The sequence below is a fragment of the Colobus angolensis genome, unplaced genomic scaffold, assembly GCF_000951035.1.
Source record: "Colobus angolensis palliatus isolate OR3802 unplaced genomic scaffold, Cang.pa_1.0 Scaffold64, whole genome shotgun sequence".
NCBI lineage: Eukaryota > Metazoa > Chordata > Mammalia > Primates > Cercopithecidae > Colobus > Colobus angolensis.
The window spans coordinates 2216363-2241819 of record NW_012120043.1 but is presented as its reverse complement, the minus strand read 5'-3'; the positions used below and the strand labels follow the sequence as shown (position 1 = coordinate 2241819).

The 25457-nt window shown below is 59.5% G+C and overlaps 1 protein-coding gene across 1 annotated transcript in view; it reads right to left on the bottom strand.

The window, feature by feature from the left end:
• The window catches only part of DOT1L (DOT1-like histone H3K79 methyltransferase), a 64645-nt gene that overhangs the window by 28238 nt on the left and 10950 nt on the right, over positions 1-25457 (bottom strand). The window contains exons 2-8 of the mRNA XM_011964115.1: positions 23401-23444; positions 17003-17077; positions 13560-13623; positions 12116-12344; positions 9508-9602; positions 9042-9104; positions 2511-2566 (exon numbers count right to left, since the gene is read on the bottom strand). Of these exons, the coding sequence (XP_011819505.1) occupies positions 2511-2566; positions 9042-9104; positions 9508-9602; positions 12116-12344; positions 13560-13623; positions 17003-17077; positions 23401-23444 (626 nt within the window). The remainder of the gene's footprint in view (positions 1-2510; positions 2567-9041; positions 9105-9507; positions 9603-12115; positions 12345-13559; positions 13624-17002; positions 17078-23400; positions 23445-25457) is intronic.

Genomic DNA, 25457 nt, shown 5'->3' with positions numbered 1-25457 from the left:
CAGGGCCAAGCCCGCACAGCCACACGCACACCGTGGGTTTCAGGTGCAGGGAAAAGGCAACTGTGGCCTCTTCTGAATGGAACCAAAAACAGAGGGGGCAGGCTTTGTGGCCAAGTCCCTTATCGTGAATCTTGGAGTCCAATGATCTGGGAAGGTTCACAAGTCGCCCACACAATGCAGGAGGAGCAGCCGTGAAGGACCCACAGGCCGAGGGAAGAAGGCAGATGGCCACACACAGAAGCCCAGCACGAGGCTGGACTGCCACAGGGGCACCAAGCAGAGGCCCCCGCTCAACCGCCGCAGAGACCGCAGACAACAGGCCCCAGGTGAGGCGCCCTTGGCAGCGTTTCAGACACCCTGGCAAGGAGCGGGAAACCAGAGGCTCCCATGCAGGCCCCGCACAGCTTTCCCAGGCCACCATCCTCAAATGAGGGTCCTGGGGCCGTCTGTGTTCCCCACTCAGGACTGCACGTAGGAAGGCTAGACGTGAGGCTGGCTGAGCTCAGGTGGCCAAGGCGGCTGAGCGGCATGAGCCAGAAAGACCTGGGTAGCTGGGTGTTCAGAGAAGCAAGCTCCACGAGGCCACCTCCAAAGCCACCGCCATCATGGGTGAGACACAGGAAAGGGAAAACAGGCTGAGGCCAGAGTGCAAGGCCCCACGGTCAGTGGGCAACCTGTTGGGGGAGCCCCTCCTGGTCAAGATCTGTACGCTGTGCCCAGAGCCAGAGCAGGCTGAGCCCAGGGTGGGGCTACCCAACAAGGCAGCGAGGCTGGCAGCTCCTAGAGAGGAACTGCGAGAGTCTGCGCCAAGCCCAGATGTCAACGGGATGCCAGGAAATCTCTCGGCTTCTTTTTTTTTTTTTGAGATGGAGTCTGGCTCTGTCGCCCAGGCTGGAGTGCAGTGGCCGGATCTCGGCTCACTGCAAGCTCCGCCTCCCGTGTTTACACGATTCTCCTGCCTCAGCCTCCCGAGTAGCTGGGACTACAGGCGCCCACCACCTCGCCTGGCTAGTTTTTTGTATTTTTTTTTTTTTTTTTTTTTTTTTTTTTAGTAGAGACAGGGTTTCGCCGTGTTAGCCAGGATGGTCTCGATCTCCTAACCCCGTGATCCGCCCATCTTGGCCTCCCAAAGTGCTGGGATTACAGGCTTGAGCCACCGCGCCCGGCCTCTCGGCTTCTTAAGAGTTTGTTACAAGACAGCAATCACAGCCTGACCGCTGCAGGTCCCCCTGTGCTCCCACCACCACCCCATGGTATGGGGATACCACAGGGTCAGCACGATTCCCTCCAGATGGCAGAACACCCGCCAGTGGGCACAGTGCCCCAACCCAAATAGAAGTTCACACAGAAGAGCAAACCTAGGAACCTTTTGGGAAAGGAAACCCCCATTTTCTACTTGTACCCCAAACCTGTCCATGGGGGGGACACTTAACCATAAGCCATGAGCACACCCGAGAGGAAGAAAAGCACAGGGAAGACAGCAGGAGCGAGGGGGCAGGGAGGACAAGGGGTGCGGGGAGGACAAGGGGCATGGGGAAGAAGAGGAATGCAGAGAAGGAGGGGTGCGGGGAAGATGAGAGGTGCGGCGAGGACGAGGGACACAGGGAGGACGAGGGACGCAGGGAGGACGAGGGACGCAGGGAGAATGAGGGACATGGAGAGGACGAGAAATGCAGGGACAATGAGGAATGCGGGGAGGACGAGGAATGTGGGGAAGACGAGGAATGCAGGGAGGACAAGGGACGCGAGGACAAGGAATGCTGGGAGGACGAGGGGAGCAGGGAGGACAGCGGGACTGGGGGGGCAGGGCCCAGCCGGCTGCTGACCCCACCTCGCCGGCTGCTCTCACAAGAGCCTTGGGCCCCCAGGGTCCCTGGCAGACGCTGGAGCACCGTGGCCACACCCAGGCTGGGCAGTGGAGAGCACAGGGGCCCAGCCCAGCCACACAGAGCCGGTAGCCACCAGGACAAACAGGTGGCGGTGGGGATGGACTTGGACAGTGCCCTGAGCTCCTGGGCCTGGGTGCGAGGTGGCGCGGAGGGGGCAAGCCCAGGTAGTGCCGAGATGGCTTGGGACTAGGAGGGGCCGCTCCCTCGAGCAGCCCTCATTGTGCACACTGTGTGGGTGCCAGCCACTCCAGTAGGGATGCACGGAGACAGGAAGACCCCCAGACCAAGCCTGAGCGGGGAGGAGGCCCAGGAACCGAGGCGAGAGGGGTCCACAATGTCCCAAAGTCAAGGGGATAGGGCAGCAGGAACAGGCTCACTGCCAGCAGGGTCTGCAGGGGCTGACAGGGGCTCTACTGGGCACGTCTGCTGGGCAGGTCCCCTCTGCGCGCCCTCAGAGGGAGACCCAGGGTGAGGGAAAGGCGCCCTTCCTGTCCCCATCGGCCTCTTTCCTGACACAGCCAGCATAGGAGTGAGGGGCCGTTCCCGGACCCCAGTGCCATGGCCACCGCCCGCCCGTGAGCGTATACCCCACATGCCCCGCACGCCCCATGCCGGCCATACCTCGTGTTGGCGATTCGCTCCCTCCACTCTTCTGAGAGGAAATCGCCTCTCTCCAACTGAAAAGAGAAAACAGGCATGAGTGGGGACCCCCAGCCTCCCTGGCAGCCCCAGCCCGCCCAGCCCCTGTGAAGAAAGAATGAAATGAGCACAGCTCCGCTTGCAGGGAAGGAGCAAGAGGAGGCCCAGGCCCCACCGGCTGCAGCCCTGGGAGCTGTAGGCAGAAGGGCAGGTGAGAGGGATGTGCAGAGAACAGGCAGGACCTCCTGAGAAGCCGGGACAGGTCCTCGTGCTCCAGCATCCACTTGGGGAGGCCAGGCCCAGCCAAGGGGACCACAGCCACACCAACACACACCTGCCAGCCACGCTGCAGTCTCCTAGAAATCTAAGCTCAAAATCAAGGGCTGCAGCCACTCCCAGGACCAGAAGTGGCCAGCAGGGGCGCCCCGAGGCAGGGCCTGCAGTCCCCACCATGCTGGGCTCCAGGCAGGGCCTGAGGGAGGAGGCGGGATGCTGGGGGGCACCCTCCACGGCAGGCAGCGACACTTGGCCAGACCGGGAAAGCCTAGCGCCGAGCTGTCCCTCCCTCCCTCACCAACTGCAAGAAACACGCACACAGAGAAGCTGAGCCGCCAGTCTCTGGGGGTGTTCGCCCCTGTGCGCTGCTGAGCTAAGAGCAGCGCTGTCCCCCAGCTCCACGCCGCGCTCACAGCAAGGCCAGCTGCAGCCCCACGCCAGTCCACCTCCAGACCTCAAGACCAAGCACCGTCCAGGAGGAAACACCTCTTATCAACCTAGCTGCCCAACGCAGTAGCATCTGGATAACTGAGACCCTGCCTTTCAAATCCTTCAAAACCACCAGCTCCATTCCCAGAGAAAGAAACACATCCACGCAAAAGCCCGACACAAATGCCTCCAAAAGCCAGCACGACTCACCACAGCCAAAAGGTAGAAGCAGGCGAGTGTCCATCAGATGAAAGATCAACACGGCACAGCGAGGCCGTGCGCACAGAAGCAGGACCCCGCCAGGAACAGGGCCAGGCTCCAGCCCAGGCCACAGCGCAGATGCACCTTGAGGACGTCATGCTCAGTGAGAGACGACGCCAGACGCAAAAAGCCACGCAGTGTGTGATCCCGTTTCTGTGAAATGTCCGGGACAGGCCCATCCACAGACAGGAAGGGGATCCACGCTGGGAGCTGGAGTAGTTGGGGGTCAGGGCACCTGAGTCGCGGTCGAAGAAGCCCACACCTGCACCCCAAGGGCCGAGGGAGGACCCGCAACACTCCTTTCATAGCAGCCGCAGGCCCAGTGCCCACCGAGTGTTTCTCAGGATGGGGAGGGAGTCCCTGAGCAGAGAAGGTCCCACAAGCAAGCCGCTGCCCCAAGCAACAGGGTGGCCCACCCACCCAGCCCGAGAGAGACAGGGACACCCCGCCCCGGCCCGGAGGACAGGGCCACCCGTCCACCCAGATGCAGGTCCAGAGGGCAGGGCCGCCCGCCCCGGCCAGGAGCAGCTATATATCCTCTGCTCTCCAAGGCCAGGGGAAGTTCCCAGGAGGGGAGGAGACGGGATGGGAGGTGTGCAGGCAGGCCATCCTGAGCCTCTGCAGGTGCTGGGCTGCCCCCACACCCATCTCCTCCCTCTCCACACCTGACAGACCCTGCGAACATCCCTCATTCCCCGTGGACAAGCCACCCAGGAAATGACTCAAATCCCAAGTCCTGAGCAGCACTCAGCAGACCCGGGCTGGCATCGCAGGCCTGGGGCTGGGAACCCACCCTGGGGTCCCCCGTACTCCATGACAGGGCAGGCTCTGGGGCCAAAGCTGTTTCTGCAAACACCATGGTTTATGTGCAACCCTGCTTCCCTCTGGAGTCTGGAATCCCGGCCCCATAGGAACTGGGGGTCTGGGTCTCTGGGAGCCTCCCTGGTGATACCGCTTCAGGCAGGAGGACTTGGAGTCTCCCAAGCAGAGCACGGGCAAAGCCACAGAGAGCTGCTCCGAGGGTTTCCTCCAACATCAGAATGTAAGCTCCCATCAGAAAGGGCAAGGGACAGTCGGGCAGAAGCCTCTCTGACCACCCTCCGCAGCAGAGCTGGCTGGAAACAGGACAGATGCCCGAGGTGGAGGCTGGTATTGACACCTGCCTTCCCCACCACCAGGTTCTTTCCGACACGTGTCACCAAAGCCCTGAGGAATGCCGTCCTTTCCCCCAAATCATGCTCCCGGACACATCCCAGGAGCCTCCGGCCTGACCGTGAGTGCCCAAACCCGCACGGAACTCAGACCCCGAACTCCACCGGCCTGACCGTGAGTGCCCAAACCCGCACGGAACTCAGACCCCGAACGCAGCTCCACGCCAGGAGCACCTGCGCCACAGGAGACACCACGCTGCTCGGCCGTGTTGCGGACCCAGGCCCTAGAAGCAGGGTGCTGACCCCACGCGGACGAGATGAGGCAGAAGGGGGAGCAGTGCTGGGGCAGCCCCCGCACCTGACAGCCACCCTCTCCTGAGCAAGGCTCAGCCCAGCCAGACCACGCGGAGGAAGGCACCAAGGCGCCCTCCTGGCCATCGCTGGAAACCACGGCGAGGGCTTCCATTCTCTGTGCTGAGATCTGTGTGGCTCTCCTGCCACAGCCAGGAACCCACATGGGAACTTCCGGCCAGAGTGCAAGCGGACCCAGGGCCCAGGACACCACACAGCTTCCACTGTGGGCAGGGCGTTCGGGAACAATCACCACAAGAAAGGGAAGGAGAGCTGGGCCCCCACCCTGGGTGCGCAAGTCCTGGTCAAACACAGCAGAAGAGAAGCCGAGGGAGCACCACCCAGAGACCAAACCAGACAGGTGCGGCCGCAAGGAAGCACTGCAGACCACAGCTCCTACCACGGCAGAAAACACCTCAGCGGCCCATCAGCCAGCGGAATCCCACTTCGGATAAACAGGATCGCACGCCGACCAAGGGGGACACATTCAACACTGGAAACCCATCACAGCAACAGGGTGAGGAATGGAAACCACAGCACTGCGCTGGCACCAGAAGCAGCACCGAAAAAACGCGTGCCGCACACTCAGGACTGCGGGCTCATCCTCCACCCGAGGGACAGCATCCACACAAGCCCGCCACTGACACCGTGCTCCATGGCCAGGTGCTCAGCTGCCCACCAGGAGCAAGGCAGGGAAGGGGAACCGTCTTGCCCCCATGACTCACATCGCATGGGAAATGCCCGCGCCAGCCAGTACAAGAGGACGGGAAAAGGGGAGGAAAGGGACAGGGACTGCGAAGGCAAAGGCAAAGCTCCATGTCTGTAGGCGACACAAGTGTCAACGCAGAAAACCCCAAGGAGGCCGAGCGCGGTGGCTCACGCCTGTCATCCCAGCACTTTGGGAGGCAGAGGCAATCGGATCATGAGGTCAGGAATTTGAGACCAGCCTGACCAACATGGTGTAACCCTGTCCCTACTAAAAATACAAAACTTAGCTGGGCGTGGTGGCGGGCGCCTGTCATCCCTGCTACTCGGGAGGCTGAGGCGGGAGAATCGCTTGAACCCAGGAGGCGGAGGTTGCAGTGAGCTGAGCTCGTGCCACTGCACTCCAGCCTGGGCAACAGAGCGAGACTCTGATCTCAAAAAAAAAAAAAAAAAAGAAAACCACAAGGAATCGATAAGAATTCCAGGAACTCATGTTGCAGCAAGGCCTCAGGAGGTGAGGGGAAGAAAAAGCATCAATGACCTCCCCAGATGTTCACAGCACCAGGTGCTGGCCAGGACACGGGACAACAGAAGCTCCTGTTCAGCGCTGGAGGTAGCGAGGATGGTGCGGACTCACTGCGAGGCGGTCTGGCGGTCTTTCCAGACGACCCAGCAATCGTGCTGCCTGGTGTCTACCCACAGGAGTGGAGCTCCTGCACCCACACAGAAACCTGCACACGGACCTTTGCTGCGGCTGTGCTCATAACCGCCAAACTGTGGACGCAGCCGAGATGGCCTCAGCAGGCGAGTGGGTGAATTAACTGTGGCACATCCAGACAATGGACTACTATTCAGCAATAAAAAGAAATGGGCTGTCAAGCCTCAAAAAGACACGGGGCAGCCGGGCACCCTCACGCCTGTAATCCCAGCACTTTAGCAGGTCAAGGCAGGAGGATCGCTTGAACACAGGAGTTTAAGCCAACCTGGCCAACACTGTGAAACCCCGTTGCTACAATTTGTGCGTGTGTGTGTGTGTGTGTGTGTGAGACAAAGTCTTGCTCTATCGCCCAGGCTTGAGTGCAGGGGTGCGATCTCAGCTCACTGTAGCCTCCGCCCCCTGGGTTCAAGTGATTCTCCTGCCTCAGCCCTTCAAGTAGCTGGGATTACAGGTGCGTACCACCACGCCCAGCCAGGTTTTGTATTTTTAGCAGAGATGGGGTTTCACCATGTTGGCCAGGCTGGTCTTGAACTCCTGAACTCAGGCGATCCACTCGCCTCAGTCTCCCAACGTGCTGGGATTACAGGCGTGAGCCACTGTGCCTTGCTCAAATTATTTTTTTAATTAGCCAGGTGTGGTGGTACACGCCTGCAGTCCCAGCTACTCAGGAGGCTGAGGTGGGAGGATCACTTGAGCCCAGGAGTTCACGGCTGCAATGAGCTATGATTGCACCATCGCACTCCAGCCTGGAGAACAGAGCAACACCCTGCCTCTAAAAAACAACAACAAAAGTTTCCAGCCAGCAGCTCCCTCCCTGAGGATGCGAAGAAGGACACTGCCTGACTCAGGTGACCCTGCCACTGCAGCCCACATCAGGCCTCGCAGGGGAAGATGGCCACGCCTGGACCATGCATCTGTGTCACCACTCAGGTTCACCTGCTCAGACCACCACAGCCAGGACACCCAGGGCAGAACCAGCCGGCAAGGGATCGGGGCCCACCACCCTGACTCTGGCCTTCACCTGTGCTGTGGGATAGCGTGGAGAGGTCTGAGCTGGGGGCCAGGGACGCATGCTAGGCAGGATGCACGCCCACTCGTGGCAATGCCAGGAATGCCGAGGCCTCACAGCGATCTGAGGAAGGACCCGACTGACAGGCCCACAGAGGGCGCCCCGGCAGGGAGCTCCAGACAGACGGGCGGGCAGACAGCCCCGGCCACACCTCCACCCACCCTGCTGAGGAGACAGTGAGAGGCAGGCACCGCCTAGGAGGGGACTGGAACTGTACGCCACCTGTGTCCCTCATTGGTCCCTCTGAACTGTGAGAGTCGACTGACAACAGGACCCCTGAACATCTTGTTTCTGTTGCTTCTCAAACGTGCAGATTCCACCCAGGAACTGTGTTGCCGCAGGCACCTGGGATCACGCGTTGGCCTTGCCGTGTTCCGTCCTGAGCTGCTCTGCAGGGCAGCTTAGCGACTCCTGAGCCATCGTCCTCCCAATGTGGTGACCTGGTGACCGCCCTGCCCAGCACTCCGTCCGCCTTGTCAGGGAGGCCTCTCAGGACTCAAGGGGCTGCGGGCTCTGTACTCCAGGGGCTCCAAGTCTAGAACAGGAAGCACCCACCTTCCTGCACCCCAGACCCCAAGCCACCCTCCAATCCACATCACAGGAGCAGCTGCGCCAGCACCGAGCCCACACCCCACGGGGGCGGGGAGGGGATGGAGTCCACAGGTCTGAGACGTTGCTGGGAGGCAGAGCAGATGGGCCCCAAGCGCCGTCAGACTCCACCACAGGTGAGTGCCTGGGCAGCTGGGACTGGGAGGAGGAGAGCACAGGTCAAGGAAGGACCCAGCTCTGCAGGCCTCTGTGTGGAAAGGACCAGGGCGGAGCCTGGTGTCTAAGGACTCAGCACGGGGTGGGAAGGAGTCCGGGGAGGATGCAGGAGCGGCAGCTACTCCTGGAAGCTGTGGCCCAGTCATCACCCGACCTGGGTCAGGAAAACCGTCCTTCCTGCTCCCTAAAGAGCATCCCCTTCCCACGCCCACTCCCATCCCACTGCCAGTCAGCCGTCGAGGGGAGTGCACACCCCACAGGGACAGCCACACGCGGCGCCATCCACACGCAGCACTATCCACAGGGTACATGGGAGGAGCACCTCAGACCGCATCACGACAGGGCGGGAGAGAACACCGCCCACCCGGAGGTTGCCGGCTTGTCATGAAGAACACGGCGCTGAGGACCAGGAACCCATCCAAACAAGGCTGTACCCGGCGAGGGATGACACCCCACGGGCGCTGCAGCCGGCCCAGAACCCAGCCTGTCCCACAGGCCTCCGTTCCGTGGAGCCCTGAGCCCGTTCCCTGAACTGCCTCTGTGCACCGCACGCTGCCGAGGGACAGAAGCCATGTCACAGAGGACGGGAGGGACAGTGCCAACAGAGGCACCTGCTGCGGGCTCAGAGGCCACGCCCAGGCAGCCCTATGAGAACCAGAGGGGACTCCAGGGGGCATGCCATGTGCCAAAAGCCATGTGCCAACATTGGCAAGAAAGGAGGGGCCAAGAGGAGGTGGGAGCGGGGATGGGGCTGGCGATGGGAGCCAGGGCGGAGCGATGGCACTCACTGTGTATTCTGCATGCTTTTTTCCATACCATTTCATCCACTTCCTGAACTCGCGGTCCATGGTCTGGAAGGAAAGAAACCAAACGCCCATTACAAACTCTCAGGGCAGCGGGGCCTCAATGCGCCCGCCTGGGCAGGCCACTCAAAACACCCCACTTCTCAGAGGGCTGTGCCATGAGGTGGAGCTGAGCACCTCCCGCCTCGCTTGTGGCACGTGCTGTGAAACAGGCTCAGAGACGCCCCCGCAGTGCTTGGGCAGGCCTGGAGGGCCGGCCTGTGATGGGCCATGAGGGCATGCGGGCACCCTATTCACAGGCACACCCTGCAGGCAGCTAAGACGTCTTGGGCCTGGAAAGAACGCCGCCCAGACTCGGAAGTCCCACAGCAGGGGGGTGGAGGCACCCAGGGCATCACTTTCTCTGATGGTCCCCTGCCTCCAACACACCCCGGCCCCCAGACCTGCTCACCTCCGCATACTTGGCCGGGATGTCTGCTTTCTCGACGCCATAGTGATGTTTGCAGTTGGTGGCAGCGGCGACCTGGAGCACGACCTGGCCCACACCTGTGATCAGAGAGATCCATCAGATACCACACAGCGCTCAGATGCCACCCGGGAGGCCATGCCAGCCTCGGAGACAGAGGCCACAAGGATGCAGCCATGAAGACCCCCAGGGGAGGCCACAAGTCTCCACACATACCCGATGCTCCAAGGTCACTCAGGGTGAGACCAGGCCCCCAGTGGAGCCCCCACGAGGGGACGATCATCACAACATGTCATCCATGGACATCACTTGGTGGCCCCCGAAACCAGAATTCATTTTGAGTCTAAAGGCCCTACGAGGTGTTCACTGTTCAGACAGGGCTGCCCGAGACTTGGCAGGTCTGGAAAGGCTCCCATTCACCTCAAATTATCCCCGCGTCACCACCACACAGACACGCAGCAAGCTGGCTGATGAAATCTCACGGCACCCCAGGAAGGCTCATGAGCGGGACTGGACTGAAACTCCATGTGGGGTGGGAGAGGCAGTAAGGAGCCCCTGCAGTCAGGACAGTCTCCCGGCCGCCGCGGTTTCACAGCGTCAGCACACAACCCAGCAACCCCCAGCTCTAAGGGAGAAGGAGGGAACGGGGGGCTGCAGATGTGCCAGCGTCAGGAGGGCGGAGGCAGCAGCACACACTGGGGGTGTCAAGCCGCCTCTCCTCCCGTTAGGCAGCTCTGCGCTCCAGGGAATGAACCACAGCGCAACCACACCAGGCACAGACCGCCACCACCACACCAGCGGGAAGAGAAGCACACAGGGACAGGGACCCAGAGCCGGGCCAGCAAGTGCTAGGCCATCATCTAAAACATAGAAGCCTTTTTAATTTTTTGTTTTTGAGACAGGGTCTGATTCTGTCGCCTAGGCTGGACTGTAAGTGGTGAGATCCTGGCTCACTGCAGCCTCAATCTCTTGGGCTCAAGCAATCCTCCCACCTCAGCCTCCCAAAGCACTGGAATTACAGGCAGAAGCCACTGATCCCAGCCAGATATGCCTTTTTTTTTGAGATGGAGTCTCACTCTGTCACCCAGGCCGGAGTACAGTGATGTGATCTCAGCTCACCACAACCTCCGCCTCCAAAGTTCAAGCAATTCTCCTGCCTCAGCCTCCCGAGTAGCTGGGATTACAGGCATGCGCCACCACACCCAGCTAATTTTTGTACTTTTAGTAGAGAAGAGGTTTCACCATGTTGGTCAGGCTGGTCTCGAACTCCTGACCTCAGGAGCTCAGCTCCGCCCGCCTTGGCCTCCCATAGTGCTGGGATTACAGGCGTGAGCCACCACACCCAGCCAATATACATTCTTTTTATTGCATTTTTAAAATTTGGAAATAAATTTAAATAAGTAAACAGCAATGGGGTCTTGCTATGCTGACCAGCCTGGTCTTGAACTCCTGGCCTCAAGCAATCTCCCATCTCAGCCTTCCAAGCGCTAAGATGACAGGCGTGAGCCGCCACACCCGGTCTGTGCAAAGTCCTCTTGGTCCCTGCCCTCGGGGCCCCTCCCCCACGTCAAAGCCAGGACTGTGGAGTGGGGCAGATGTGGGACTCGCATGGCTGCAGGCACAAGGTTCACACGTCCATCGAGGTCCGCGCAGCCCAGAGACAGTGTAGACACTGTGGAGAAGGGGCCTCCGCCGTCTGACCCGTGTCGGCGGGTGGCCCCGTCAGCCCTGCCTGGATGGGGTAGTCCCATCAAGAACGAGTCAGGCTGATGAGGTTGTTCCTGAGCTGACCGCTCATCTATGCCTCGGCCAGGCCACGCCGGGGCTGAAGAGCCAGGCCATGCTGGGGCTCAAGACAGGGCCGGGAACCTACACCCGGGGCCTGGTCTCAAGGGGCCCTGACCGTGGTTGAGAGGTGATGACACCTCACAAGCAGAGCCTGTCGCCTGTCAGACTCTGAGTGCAGGGAGAGGCTGAAAGAATGCCAGCAGGTGGGAGGTGGTCTGTGGGGACTCACCGAGGCCACCCTGAGCCCCAACCTGGGAGGGGCAGGGCATGGCCCAGACGCAGGGGTACTGAGGGAGGCTGGGGATGCAGGGAAGGCGAGAGGCCTCCACGAGCCCAGGGACCTGGGGTTTTCCTCTGCATGAGACCTTTCCAGCCTCTGCAAAGGGAGCAGATGTGCCCAGGGAAGGACCGCAGTAGGCTGTAGTGTGGGTGGGGACTGGGCTGGGGCCCATGCTAGCGAGTGGCAGCTTCTGGGAGTGAGCGACAGAGGAGCACAGGTCTAGCTCCCCAGCTGGTGGGAAGCAGGGGAAAAGCAGAGTCTCTGGGCACCTGGAAGGATGGGCCTGGTCTGGGAACAACTGGGTTCCTGCGATTTCTCTCCTCTGGGTAGACCCCCGGGCTCCGGGGAAGGTCAGGGCTGGGGAAAGGAACGGACCCACAACGGGACAGAAGGGCCGGGAAAAGGAAGCGCCGTCCACGCCGACATCGCGAGTCCTGTTAAACTCTTCTCCAAGCAGGTGTGGGTCAGGCACAGAGCGTGTGGCCTGGAAGTGCACAGCAGCCGGGCGTGGCGGACGACACTCACCGCTCCCCAAGTCCACAAACAGGTCGTCGTCGGTCATCTTGATCTCGTCGATCATCTGGGCCACCAGGTCGAAGGAGGTCTCCCCGTACACCTCAGGGGAGAAGGGCTCGTAGTTGTTGAGCTTCTCGGGGTCAGTCACCGAGTGGTTGTAGACCTGCTGCAGGATGTGGCGCAGGAGCCCGGTGGACGGCCGCGTGTTCAGCTTCATGGGCTGCGTGGTGCCCTTCCACTGCGGACGGAGGGTGGCCATGTCACCATGTCACGTAAACTGCACGGCTACAGGCTGCCCAGCCCCTCCACCTGAGACCTAGGCCCTTTCCCAGCAGAAGCAGGGAGCTGGCTACAGGGCCTCTCGTCCCCCTGTGGGGTGGCCGCCAGGTTCCCAGGTCGGTTTCCAACCCAGCCCCATTTCCTACAAGCAGCAAAACAGCATCCCCAGAGACAGGCCCCATCTCAGAGGGGTCCCAGGAGGCTCCTCCTCCCACCACAGGCCTCTCTCCTCACCGGCAAGACCACCGAGACCACCATCCCTCCTCTGGGCCGAGGCAGCAGGGCAGGGGCGCTGGCACCAAGGGACCCCCATCAGGTGCCCCGAGCCCCGTGAAAGCCTTGAGACTACCACACCTCATCTGACTCAACCACCTGGAACCCCGCCTCCCTTCCCACCGCCTGCAGCAGGCTGAGGTGGTCCCCTCTGGCCCCGGCCAGCTCAGTTCTTAGGGGCCTCAGAGCTGCATGCACGTGGTGAAGGGAAGCCAGGGCAGGGTGGCAGGCTCATGGGGTGGCACAGCCCAGCCCCACTCAGGAGGGCTGAGTGAGCCCATGCCGCCCCCAGCAGGACTCCCTCCACAGCAAGACCTTCAAGAAAGAGCTTCCCTGCCCTCATGCCCCAGGGGCCCCCCGGTGCCTTCTAGAACATGGGAAGCAGCACGGTCCCCTCCCTGCTACACCCCAGCTCGTTGTGTCCCCCGTCCTTTGTGAGGAAAGCCTCACGAGACACGGCAGGACCGGGGTGCCCAAGCGTGCAGCCCAGGCCAGCATCCAGCCTGATGAAGGCAGGCGGTGTGGGGGAGGTACAAGGGGAAGGCCGGTATTCACACAGCCGGGGAGGACAGGGACCCACCTCTGCTGGGGCCGCGGCCACAAACCCAGGGTTGCAGAGGCATGTGCAGACACCATAACCCTCAGGGCCCTGCCTCAGCACACAAACCACGGACGGCTCTGCGTTGGCACATGGCCACAGCACGCAGTTGGCATGGCCCATGAGGACACAGCCCAGCCGCAGCAGCCCCCACACTACTCATCCACAGACCATGGTCCCCCCATGCTGCACGTTCCAATCCCTGGGGGCTCTAAGGGGAGCCCTGTGCCACAAGGTGGTGACGTAAGGGGTCTGGGAGCCCAGCACTACTACTGACCGCCTGGGCAGGGGTAAGCCACCTACCAGCTGGTGGATGCTATCGATGGCACGGTTGTACTTGTCGCAGAGCCTCTGCATGCTCTCGAAGCTGAAAAAGGCAAGGGAAGGCCCTGGTCACACGGGCCAGAGCGAGCCACATGCATAGGAGGGGACAGCACACGGACAGGGCAGGCTCCAAGGTGTGGTCTCTGCCTGGACAGCCACTAGCCAGCTGGCCAAGACCCCTCTGGCAGAAGCCTCACTTTCCACCCTGATGGAGATTTCAGGTTTGACGCACAGGCGAGGAGGCCGGCCGAGAGTCTGGTGCAGGAAAGTGTGGACCTGCCCAGGTTCCCCACACAAAGTCGAGGTCCAGGTGTGCTGGAGGCGTGAGGAGAGAAAGAGGGCTCGAGGGGGACTGAGGCCGGCCCAACAGCAGGGACCCCTGGGGCAGGCCAAGAGGGTCTTCCTTGCCCTGGCTGGGGACAGCCACCATCGTCAGAGGTAGGTGAATGGCTGGGGTCCCAGGGATCACTGGGCCTCTGACTGGGCAGGTGCAAGAGGCGGGAGCACTGCAGAAAGGAGGGTGCCCCACCCACGCCTGCACTGCTCTGTGCACGTGTCCTTCAAAAGCTCCGACTCACTCACACGTCAGCAGTGTGTCACGTCAGACATGGCACAGCAGGGTCCACCATGAGACTCAGTCCTCTGGCAGCAGCTCTGCCCTGCTCAGCCCTAGCCACAGGGCAATCCTTCATTACCTAAGTGCCTGCGCCAAACAGCATCCAGGGCAGGGCCAACCGGGCAGCAGGGGGCACCTGTGCTCCAGGGAGCGCCCACTGTCTGTGGGGCATGTGAGCCACAAGAAACACAGGCCACGCCCAGGCCCAGGCTCAGAGGGGCTTCCAGGGTGGGGGCAGGCCTGCTGCAGGGTCTGCCTGGCCTCGTCTGTCCAGTCTCGACCTGGGATAACTTGCTCATCTCCCAAGCCTGTTGGACCCACTGGCAAAATGTGGACGAGAGCATCTGTCCCACCACTTCAGAAGGTGTCCAGAGCAGACCAAGAGACAGGAGGAGGAGGGATAACCTCACTGTCACACACAGTGGCTCTCACCAGGGACCCCAGGAACATGGCGAGGCAAGCAACAGGAGACAGGGGCCCTGCTCGGCACCCTGCAGTGCCCAGGACAGTCCCCACCAGAGAACAATCCAGTCCCCAGCACCGAGGGGACCTGCACCTGTGCAGGGGGCGGGGCGCAGCTGGGACTTTCCTCCGCCTCCTTCCTCCGCCGCCTCCACGTGCACTCAGGCAGCTTCCTCCCAAGGGCAACCCCAAGAGCCTGGCAGATGCTCCGAGACGTGGCTGCACAATCAGACCCCTGCTCCCGCCCCATCCCCAGCCTCATGCTCTTCCTGCCTCGCTCTGGCAGCCCTGAGTTCACCTGGGCAGTGTGTGCCCGAGGTTCACACTTTCCCTTCCTCACAGGAAAACCTGTGCTCCAAAGGCCAGGTTCACGCTTTCCTTAAGCAGCAGCTGCAGGGGATAAAGCAAGAGAACTTAAGAACAAAAGCCAGCTGACAGCCCCGGGAGCACGGCCACACAGAACCTGGATCATCCGGAGGACGAAGGACACGCGGGTGGAGGTAGCCCAGGTGGTGTGAAGGGCCAGCAGGCACCGTGTGGGCCTCGGTCCATGAGCAGCATCTGGCCAGGGCCGGATGATCCAACAGAGCCAGCCTACTGCCTCCCGCCTTCCCCACAGCTCCGGGGAGCAGTGCTGGCCCTTCCTGTGTTTTCACTTCTACACACCGCCTTCAACCCTGACAACCAGACCCTCCCAAAATATCTGTGCACACTCCCGGGAAGAGAGCCTCCCTGGCAGGATGTGCAAATGCAGGTGCTCGGAGGAGCTGGGCTGTCCTTGGCCTGAAGCCCTGATGGCTCGGTCCCTCAGGTGGTCCTCCCAGCTCCAACGATTACCCCTGCCCAGCCTGTCCCTGACGTCCTTCCAGCCTTGGCTAAGCCCATCCCACGCGAAGGGGAAGGACGCCACACACCCACGCGCAGGAGCGCCGTGAGCGCAGCGTCTGACACGCTCGCTGCTCAGAGCCAAGGCAGACGCTGGCCATACGCAAGTGAGGCGCCATAAGCGCCCCAGGTTAACATGAAACGGCTCAGCCCAACAACACCCACCCACCCGAGGGGCCTCCGGTTCCTAATAAAGCTCCTGATCACTGGGAGCTTCTAGGTGACGGGAGCATCTTTTGTTGTAAGGTCCTGGGTGGGGTAAAGCCCAAGCTGCAGTAAGAAGCTTAGAGAGAGATGGAGGCAATCATCAAGCAAGTCTCCAAGAAGCCTCCGTGAAAACCCGAAAGCACAGGGTGCAAAGAGCTTTGGGGTGAGTGCGCCCCAACTCCACGGAGACATAGCTCTGTGCAGGGCCCTGCAGGCCCCTCCCCGTGGACCCTGCCATGCGGCCGTGTACCTGCACGCTGCATCACAGCCTTCATACTAAACCAGGGAAGGGCCCAGCACGCCATCACGCCTGATGAGGGGTGGCGAGAGGCCCGGACTTGCGGGGCAGGTGGTGTGAAATCCACGGCAGCGGGTCGGCATGGAGGACCCTGCCAGCAACGCGCTTGTCTGCTTGTGGGGTACCAGGGTGCTGACCAGGGAATGGGCAGGGCTTGAGGGAGGGACACAGGATCTCAAGGCTCACCGAGGCTGAGACCTCTGACCACAGACAAAGGAGCCCCTCCCACACGCCAGCGAGGCCGGAGAGCAGGTCAAGTGCAGCCATGTGCTCAGCCTGGGAGGACGCCAGGGCCCTCTAGGCTTGACTCTCTGTGGAGAGGGGCTCACCTAAGCTCACCACAGCAGAGCCCTTGGCGGAGGACTACTCTGTTGATTTCAGACTCCCCAGAGCTGAAAAAGGCGTGAGCCTGGAATGTCTTCCTTCTCAAAGAAAAACAAAACACTTCCAAGCAAGCATTCCAGAGACAGCCCTGCCCCTCTCCACCCACAAGACCCTCCTCCAAGACCCAGAAGCTGCCAGGGCAAAACTGCTAACAGCCACAGGGCTGGAGACAGAGGGACTAACGAAACCCAGCGGAGATCTAAGCAGAGCTGCCAAGGAGCCTAAGGTCGCCCAGGCCCTCCCAGCAGCCTCAGGCAGGAACTCGGACTTCTGGCCGTCAGCCGCCCGCTATAAAAAGAGCCATCACTAGCGCGGGCTGACTCCACACATGCCAATCCCACTTTCCACAACCGGAGTTTCCAATTCTGTCCAGCCTCTGACAGCCTTTGCCAAGAGCTGATCAACATTTCCTACCAAAATAACTTTACGGTGGCCACGGCCAACTCTAAAAGGAAATTTCAGATCAGCTTGCACCATCTAAGAAGAGCTAATTATAGGATGCGTCCTCCTGTCCTCCCCAAGAGCCAAGTCTGTCCTCAGAGCGGAATGGCTGGGCAGGACTCTGCTTACCTTTTGGTGTCATAGTCAATTAAAACGTAATTCTCCATAGCAAGCTTGAGGTCCGGGATTTCTTCACAGACCCATCTGAAACACAGCAGCAGAAACGATCAGGAGGGGTTTGGTTTTTTTGGTTTGGTTTTTTGTCTTTTTGTTTGTTTGTTCGTTTTTGAGACAGAGTCTCGCTCTGTCGCCCAGGCTGGAGTGCACTGTTGTGATTTTGGTTCACTGCAACCTCCACCTCCCGGGTTCAAGTGATTCTCCTGCCTCAGCCTCCCAAGTAGCTGGAATTACAGGCACCCGGCACCACGTCCGGCTAATTTTTGTATTTTTAGTAGAGACGGGGTTAGGCCATGTTGGCCAGGCTGGTCTCGAACTCCTGATCTGAAGCAATCCGCCCACCTCAGCCTCCCACAGCGCTGGGATTACAGGCGTGAAAATCTTGAGCATTACCAGCATGTTCTTAAACACTGCATCCTCTCCAACAGAAAACAAACATCCCTACCACTCCACTCAGAGTGGAGAGAGAAGGGAGGCGTGACTTCAAAACTCAGGCTACGATGCGCACCACGAAGCTGTCACTGAAGTACACTGATTTTACATGGCTTCCAGGCCACATACCGGTGGCTCTGGGGAGCTAAGTGAACGCACCTGCTACAGGGCTGGTCTAGGGGCCCACTGGCCACATCAGAGCTCAAAAAGCAACCGATCGACTAGAAACTAAAGTCAACTGGTGCCGGGCGCGGTGGCTCACGCCTGTAACCCCAGCACTTTGGGAGGCCGAGGTGGGTAGATCACGAGGTCAGGAGTTTGAGACCAGCCTGACCAACATGAAGAAACTCCATCTCTACTAAATATACAAAATTAGCCAGGCGCGGTGTTGCATGCCTGTAATCCCAGCTACTCAGGAGGCTGAGGCAAGAGAATCACTTGAACCTGGGAGGTGGAGGTTGTAGTGAGCTGAGATCGCGCCACTGCACTCCAGCCTGGGCACCAAAAGCGAAAACTCCATCTCAAAAATAAATAAATAAATAAAATAAAGCCAACTGGAATTTGAAGAATTAACTAATCTCAAAATACAGCAGAGCTTCATCAACAAACACTGCCAGGAAAAATGAGGCTGAGGGGGCCATAGATGAAGAGACGGAAACAAACCAGCCCATTAAAACTCTTTGACCTCACTTGGATCCTGATACCATATTGAAAACGATCATGAAGGCCGGGCGCAGTGGCTCTCGCCTGTCATCCCAGCACTGTGGGAGGCCAAGGCGGGTGGATCATCTGTGGTCAGGAGTTTGCGAGCAGCCTGGCCAACATGGTGAAACCCCACCTGTACTAAAAATACAAAATTAGCCAGGTGTGGTGGCACGTGCCTGTAGTCCCAGCTACTTGGGAGGCTGAGGCAGAACTGCCTGAACCCAGTAGGCGGAGGTTGCATTGAGCCGAGATCATGCCCTTGCACTCCAGACTGGGCAACACAGTGAGACTCCGTCTCAAAAAAAAAAGACCCAATCATGAAAGGGGCATCATCCCTGCAGAATTTACAGACAGTAAGAGGAGAATCAGGGATACTAAGAAAATGGAGCCAGGTGTGGTAGTTCATGCCTGTAGTCCCTGGCACTTGGGAGGCTGGGGGCAGGAGAATCACTTCAACCTGGGAGGTTGAAGCTGCAGTGAGCCAAGATCGCGCCACTTCACTCCAGCCTGGGTGACAGAGCGAGACTGTCTCCACAATAAAAACAAAAGAAAATGGTATACCAACAAATCCAACAGCCTCAATGAAACATCCCCCGAGGGACACGAATGACCGAAACCGACACAGAAGAAACAACAGCTCCGCAGCTCTACAGCTGTCAGAGTTCGCTTCCTAGAGACGGCTCCAGGCCCTGACGGCTTCACTGGTGAATTCCATCAAACACTGACAAGACACGACACTAAACCTACAGAAACTTTTTCAGTTTTTATGCAGCCAGCATCATCCTGACACCAAAACCAGAGACACAAAGGCTGGAAAGAAAGGACAAGAAAGGAAACAGCCGACCAACATCCCCTACCAACACACCCCACAATCCCTTAAAAACGTGAGGGAACTGCACAGTGGCACCTCACAACCACGCGCGGCACCTCCCAGGGAGGAAAAGCTGCTTCACTCTAAAATTAGTCACTGCAATTCACCAAAGGAACCAGGACAGAGATCTGAGCAGCCCCACGTGTGCAGGTGGCAAAGCATGCAGGACGGCATTCGGTGCCATCAGGACAGTACCCACAAGAGGCCAGAAATGGAAGAGCACGCCTTCTACTTGAAAACGGCATGGGATCAGTCACCGAGCCACTGTGACAGCAGCAGGCCCACCTTCCCCAGCCACCTGGCCTACGGGTCTGCAGGAGGGAACAGGGAGGGATGGGGGTTCGGCCTCTGCTCCCCACTCCTCTCGACTTGCTAAGTCCAGCTGGCAGCTTTCCGGAACTCCGAGAGCAGCTTCATTGCCCCCACCCCACACCAAGTCCCTACCCGGCCACAGACTCCAACCAGCTGGCCAGGACCCAACCTCAGGTTCAGGTGCCCCCGAGACCCCTCCACACTGAGACACAGCATCCTGTCAGAAGGGCTGCAGTACCTGCCCTCTGCGATTATTGGTGCCTCTCGTCACCCCTCCCCAGCCTGGTCAACACCTGCACACCTGGACGACACTGGCAGGGGACCCCACGACGCAGATCACGAAAAGCCCCAGGCACTGAGCGAGGCCCCCGAGATTGACGCGAGCAAGGCCGTCTGCAGTTACTTCTCATCACATCGTCCAGGAGGTCCTGGCCAGAGCAACTTGGCAAGAAAAACACTCAAGCAGCAAGCAGCCTGAAAGGAGCAGCCGTATGGTGTTCACTCAGTCCCGTGGTTCTGCGCCACAGAGCACGCTAAGGGATACGTGTGGACGCCGCCAGAGCTCAGCACAGGCAAGGCCGGCAGACAAAAGGGAGCAGTGTTTACACATACTGGCAGCAAAGGATTGTCAAAATGCCACATAAAAGAGCACCAAAGGCCGAGCGCAGTGGCTCACATCTGTAACCCCAGTGCTTTGGGAGGCTGAGGCGGGTGGATCACGAGGTCAGGAGTTCGAGACCAGCCTGATCAACATGGTGAAACGCCGTCTCTACTAAAAATACAAAAATTTGCCAGACGTGGTGGTGGGCGCCTGTAATCCCAGCTACTTGGAAGGCTGAGGAAGAATTGCTTGAACCTGGAAGATGGAGGTTGCAGTGAGCCGAGATCATGCCACCATACTCCAGCCTGGGTCAGAAAGCGAGACTCCGCCTCGAAAAAAAAAAAAGCACTGAAACAGGAATACCTGGGAGTGACATTGTTTAAACACCCCTTTCCCCAAACTGAACTGCAGGCTCAAACAAATTTCTAGAAAAAGCCCACTTGGCTTTTCTGGAGAAATGGAGAGGCTGATTCTCAAGTGGACATCCAAACAAGGAGAGCCTGGGACGGCCAAACCATCCTGAAACAACAGCCCTCCCTGCACTTCGGGAGGCCACGGGGCTGGATCACTTGAGGCCAGGAGTTTGAGACCAGCCTGGCCAACATGGCAAAATCCCATCTCTACTAAAAACACAAAAATTAGCTGGGCGTGGTTGCAAGCACCTGTAATCCCTGCTACTTGGGAGGCTGAGGCAGGAGAATTGCTTGCACGCAGGAGGTGGAAGTTGCAGTGAGCTGAGATGACGCCACTGCACCCGAGCCTGAGCAGCAGAACGCGACTCTGACCCAAGAAAACACCACCACTGTGGAAGGACATGCTTGGGACACTGGCCGTGTGGGGACTGAATGGTGTTTGCTGTGTAAGAACGTCATCAATGTTTCTGGGGGAAGTGAGACAGAAAAGGTCTGTGCAGCGTCACACCCTGAGAACCCTGGTCATGTGCTGGGGACGCATAGCAGAAAGCAGCCTCTCCAGGGGGTTTGCGTTTCGAGGCCTCTGCCTACACCACGGATGCCCAGGTGTTGGTGTGCACCCCTGTGCCGGGACCCCTGCTCCCTACAACACTTAAGCTCCAGATGCACTCCCCAGAAAACACACAAGGTTCAAACAAGACAGTCAGCTCCGAGCCCTACAGAAGGAAAGCGTGCAGCCAGACAGGCACCCTCACCGTCACCGCCTCAGATCCGGGGCCCGGGGTTTCTTTTAGCAGGCACCCTCACCGTCACCGCCTCAGATCCGGGGCCCGGGGTCTCCTCGGCGAGGCACCCTCACCGTCACCGCCTGAGATCTGGGGGCCCGGGGTCTCCTCGGCGAGGCACCCTCACCGTCACCGCCTGAGATCTGGGGGCCCGGGGTCTCCTCGGCGAGGCACCCGCACCGTCACCGCCTGAGATCCGGGGGCCCGGGGTCTCCTCCGACCCCAGAAGCCTGTGCGGGCCACTTCCCATGGGGAGCAGATGCAACTCACCTGCTGCCTGAGCACCTCGAGACCCACCAGCAAGAGCCTGGTCACAGTGGGGCTTCCACACCTGCTGCACCAAGACCCTAACCCAGAGAGACTGCGTCTGGGCATCACTGGCAGAACCTGCACAGACAACACTGACCTGGGGAAGCAAGCCACAGCACTGGAGCACTCTTTCTTGTTTGGGTTTTGTTTTTTGAGACAGGGTCTTACTCTGTTGCCTGGCTGGTGGGCGGTGGCACAATCACAGTGCCACTGGTCTCAAGTGATCCTCCTGGGCTCAAGTGATCCTCCCAACTCAGCCCCCCAAGCAGCTGGGACTACAGGCATGCACCACCATGCCCAGCTAATTTTTTACTTTCTTGTAGACATGGGGTCTCATTATGTTGCCTGGCCAATCCCCAGCTCCTAGATTCAAGTGATCAACCCTCCCAGCCTCCCAAAGTGCTGGGAGTCCAGGCACGAGCCACCATGCCCAGCTGCACATTCTTATTTATTTATTTATTTATTTATTTATTTATTTATTTGCAATGGAGTCTCACTCTTATCGCCCAGGCTGGAGTGCAGTGGCACCATCTTGGGTCACTGCAACCTCCACTTCCTGGGTTCAAGCTATTCGCCTGCCTCAGCCAACTAGCTGAGACTACAGGCACCCGCCATCACATCCGGCTAATTTTTGTATTTTTTTAGTAAAGACAGGATTTCGTCAAGTTGCCCAGGCTGGTCTCGAACTCCTGGCTTCAAGTAATCTCCCTGCCTCAGCCTTCCAAAGTGCTGGGATTACAGATGTGAGCCAGTGCACACGGCTTGAGCGTCCTTAAAAAGACTGCAGGGCCCTATGTGAGGAGCACCCACAGACGCCCACGCCAGCACAGTCTTGGCCCCTGACTGCAGTAAGAGAAACCCAGGCAGAGAGAGGCGGCTGGCTGCCAGGAGCATGCTGCAGCTGGGCTGGGGCTGGGGCTGGGCAGAGGCTGGGCGGGGGCTGGGCTGGGGCCCAGCTGCCTGATCCAGAGCCCTCCCTCCAACCATAACACCAGGATTCTTGTACGAAGAACAAAGGGGCCCTACTCCACTGCCTGGTCCACAGATCATGACATTAAAAAAAACCAGATCCCACGTTCTAAGCACAGGCCCTGGGTCAGGCCTACCCTGGCCGACCTACACAAACGATTTCACTGAATCCTCAAACACCCTGGCCAGGGGAGGGGCTGCCGGGCCCCAACAGTGAACCACAGGCCTCAGGAGCCAGGGCCTGGCACAAAGCCACCGGCCAAGAGCAGCTTGGCGTGGCCCTTGTGGCAGCTGCAGGCCTGGGCAGATGTCGGGCGTGTGCACAGGCGGTGTCCTCACACCCAGCATGCCAAGGAACAGCCCAGCAAGACGCCAGGGCCACACGGACACACGTGGCCTCCCTGCAGGTGCCACACAATGAGGGTTCTCACCCTGAGCACCTGAGACAGGCAGAATGCTGGCCACCATGGGCAGCTTCCCAGTGGGCAGCAGAGAGGCCCCCGGAGGGCCTCCCTACACTGTCGCTGCAGACCCTGGAGCCCAGGCTGGAGCTCACGAGGACGGGATGGCCTCCCCCTCCTGCCTATCCAAGTCACTCCCGGAACGCTCCTCTCTGTAAGGGGCAGACACAGGAGGCCGTCAAAGGCACGTGAGGGTGAAGGTCAGCCCAAAATCCACAGTGGGGAGACTGACAAGGAGACAGAGGAAGGCGGTGCAACGCCCCTGGAGGACCCACTGGACACTCCACCAGCTCAGGATTTCTGCACCCACTGGCCAGGAACAGAGCTGGAGGAAGCAGCTCTACCTGACCCTGGGTCCCCCGATCCGCTTCGCAACACCCCCAGGAATCCGCCCCTGCGGAAGCCATCCCCACACCAGAGTCCGCAGGGCACAGGTGTCCACGGAAGCGGCCCCGGGCTCTGAAGACAACACGCTGCAGGCCGTGTACTCACCGGATGGTCTCGATGATTTCATGAGCAGCATCGTGATGTTTGTCCTGAGAGAGAAAAAGAGAGAGAGAGAGAGAGAGGGAGGTTTGAGATGCAGAGCCATCCTCCACCCCGTGAGCCCGTCGCTCTTTTCCCAGACAAGCGATGCCATCAACTTCCCACCTCTTCATTTCCCAACTGGTGCAACTCCCAAGCCCACCACCAGGGGGGACGACCAGAGACATTCCTAGACCCTGGACCAGAAGGGACAGACCTTGCCGGGGACCTATTCCTGGCACGCTGAGAGCAGGGAGAGGCTGGGATGGAGTCTATGGCCCCCGGCCCTGCTTCTTTCCTACCCTAGAGCAAACGGCCGCCCCATGTGTCTCCTCATTTTTTCCCTCAACACACCCCAAGCCCCTCAGGCCGCGCTATGCAGGACCACCAGAATTCTCCCAGTACTGCTCCAGCCAGGGAGCTCCAGCCTGGTTGAGAGTCCTGCTTTGGCAAAGGCCTGGTACGTGACTGCAGGTGATGGAGCCTCCACAGGGCCTGTTTCCCCATCTGTACCATGGGGAAAAAACCACTGGGCTAGCCCACTTGGGCAGCCGCGCCATAGCCCAGAACCTGCCACACCTAAAACCAAGTTCCTTGGCCTGACACAGACCCCTCCCTGTCCAGCACCCTGCCCTTCACTCTCTCTACAAGGCCAACGTCAAAGGCAGGTTCACATCCAGCAGGGCCACCCAAGCCTCTCCGACTCCACATCCATCACTGAGAATCAGAGACCAACTGCACACCACCGGAACACTTGTGCACTTTCCACATCGCGTCTGCATGCTACTGTGCTGATATAAACCCACAACAGGCTGGGTGCGGTGAGCGAACTACTTGAGCCAGGAGTTCGAGGCCAGCCTGGGAAACAGCGAGAGCCCATGTCTTTTTTTTTTTGAGACGAAGTTTCACTCTTGTTGCCCACGCTGGAGTGCGATGGTGCAATCTCGGCTCACTGCAATCTCTACCTCCGGGAATCAAGGGATTCTCCTGCCTCAGCCTCCCGAGTAGCTGGGATTACTGGCATGAGCCACCACACCCAGCTAATTTTGTATTTTTAGTAGAGACGGAGTTTCTCGATGTTGATCAGGCTGGTCTCAAAATCCTGACCTCAGGTGATCCACCATCCTCAGCCTCCCAAAGTGCTGGAATTATAGGCCTGAGCCACCACACCTGGCCAGCCCATGTCTTTTTTATAAAAATGAACCATTTCTTTTTTAAATCCCCATGAGGCAAACGCCGTAGCAATCATCAGTTGCAGATGCGACCCGCTGGATGTTGCAGTCCACAGGGCGCGTCAGAGGCAGCCCAGGCAGCCACACAGCCTCAGTGAGCCTCTCCCAGGGCAGAGAAAAAGCAACCAGCAGAGCACCTGTGGACGCCACCTGACGAAACACAAGGCCAGCATCACCGGAGTGAGACACGCAGCTGCCACGAGCCTCCCAAGGCCCAGCGGGACGCAGCCCCTCTGTGGGGCTCCTGCCGGGACGCAGCCCCCTCTGTGGGGCTCCTGCCGGGACGCAGAACCTCAGCACGATCCTGAGGAGCAGCCCAGCCTGACTGAGGGGTGCCACAGAGACCCCAGTGGGCTCTCCTCCAAAGGCCAGACCATGGGAGACCCCCCCCAGCTTTCCTTATGCACTGAGGGATCAGCCCAGATGGGGGAGACAGAAGACGCAAGGGCTCATGGCAGTGATGGGATGGGACGTATATACCGCTGAGGCCACAGCTCCACCCACCTCCTGGTTCAGATCAGGGTACTGCGGTGAAATAAAGCCACATGGAAAGTCTCTGCGCGGTGCTTTGCAACTTTCTTCTCAGTCTAAAACCACTTCAGGGACGGGCGCGGTGGCTCACGCCTGGAATACCAGCACTTTGGGAGGCCGAGGTGGGCAGATCACGAGGTCAAGAGATCGAGACCATCCTGGCTAACAAGGTGAAACCCCATCTCTACTAAAAATACAAAAAATTAGCTGGGCGTGGCCAGGCACGGTGGCTCACGCCTGTAATCCCAGCACTCTGGGAGG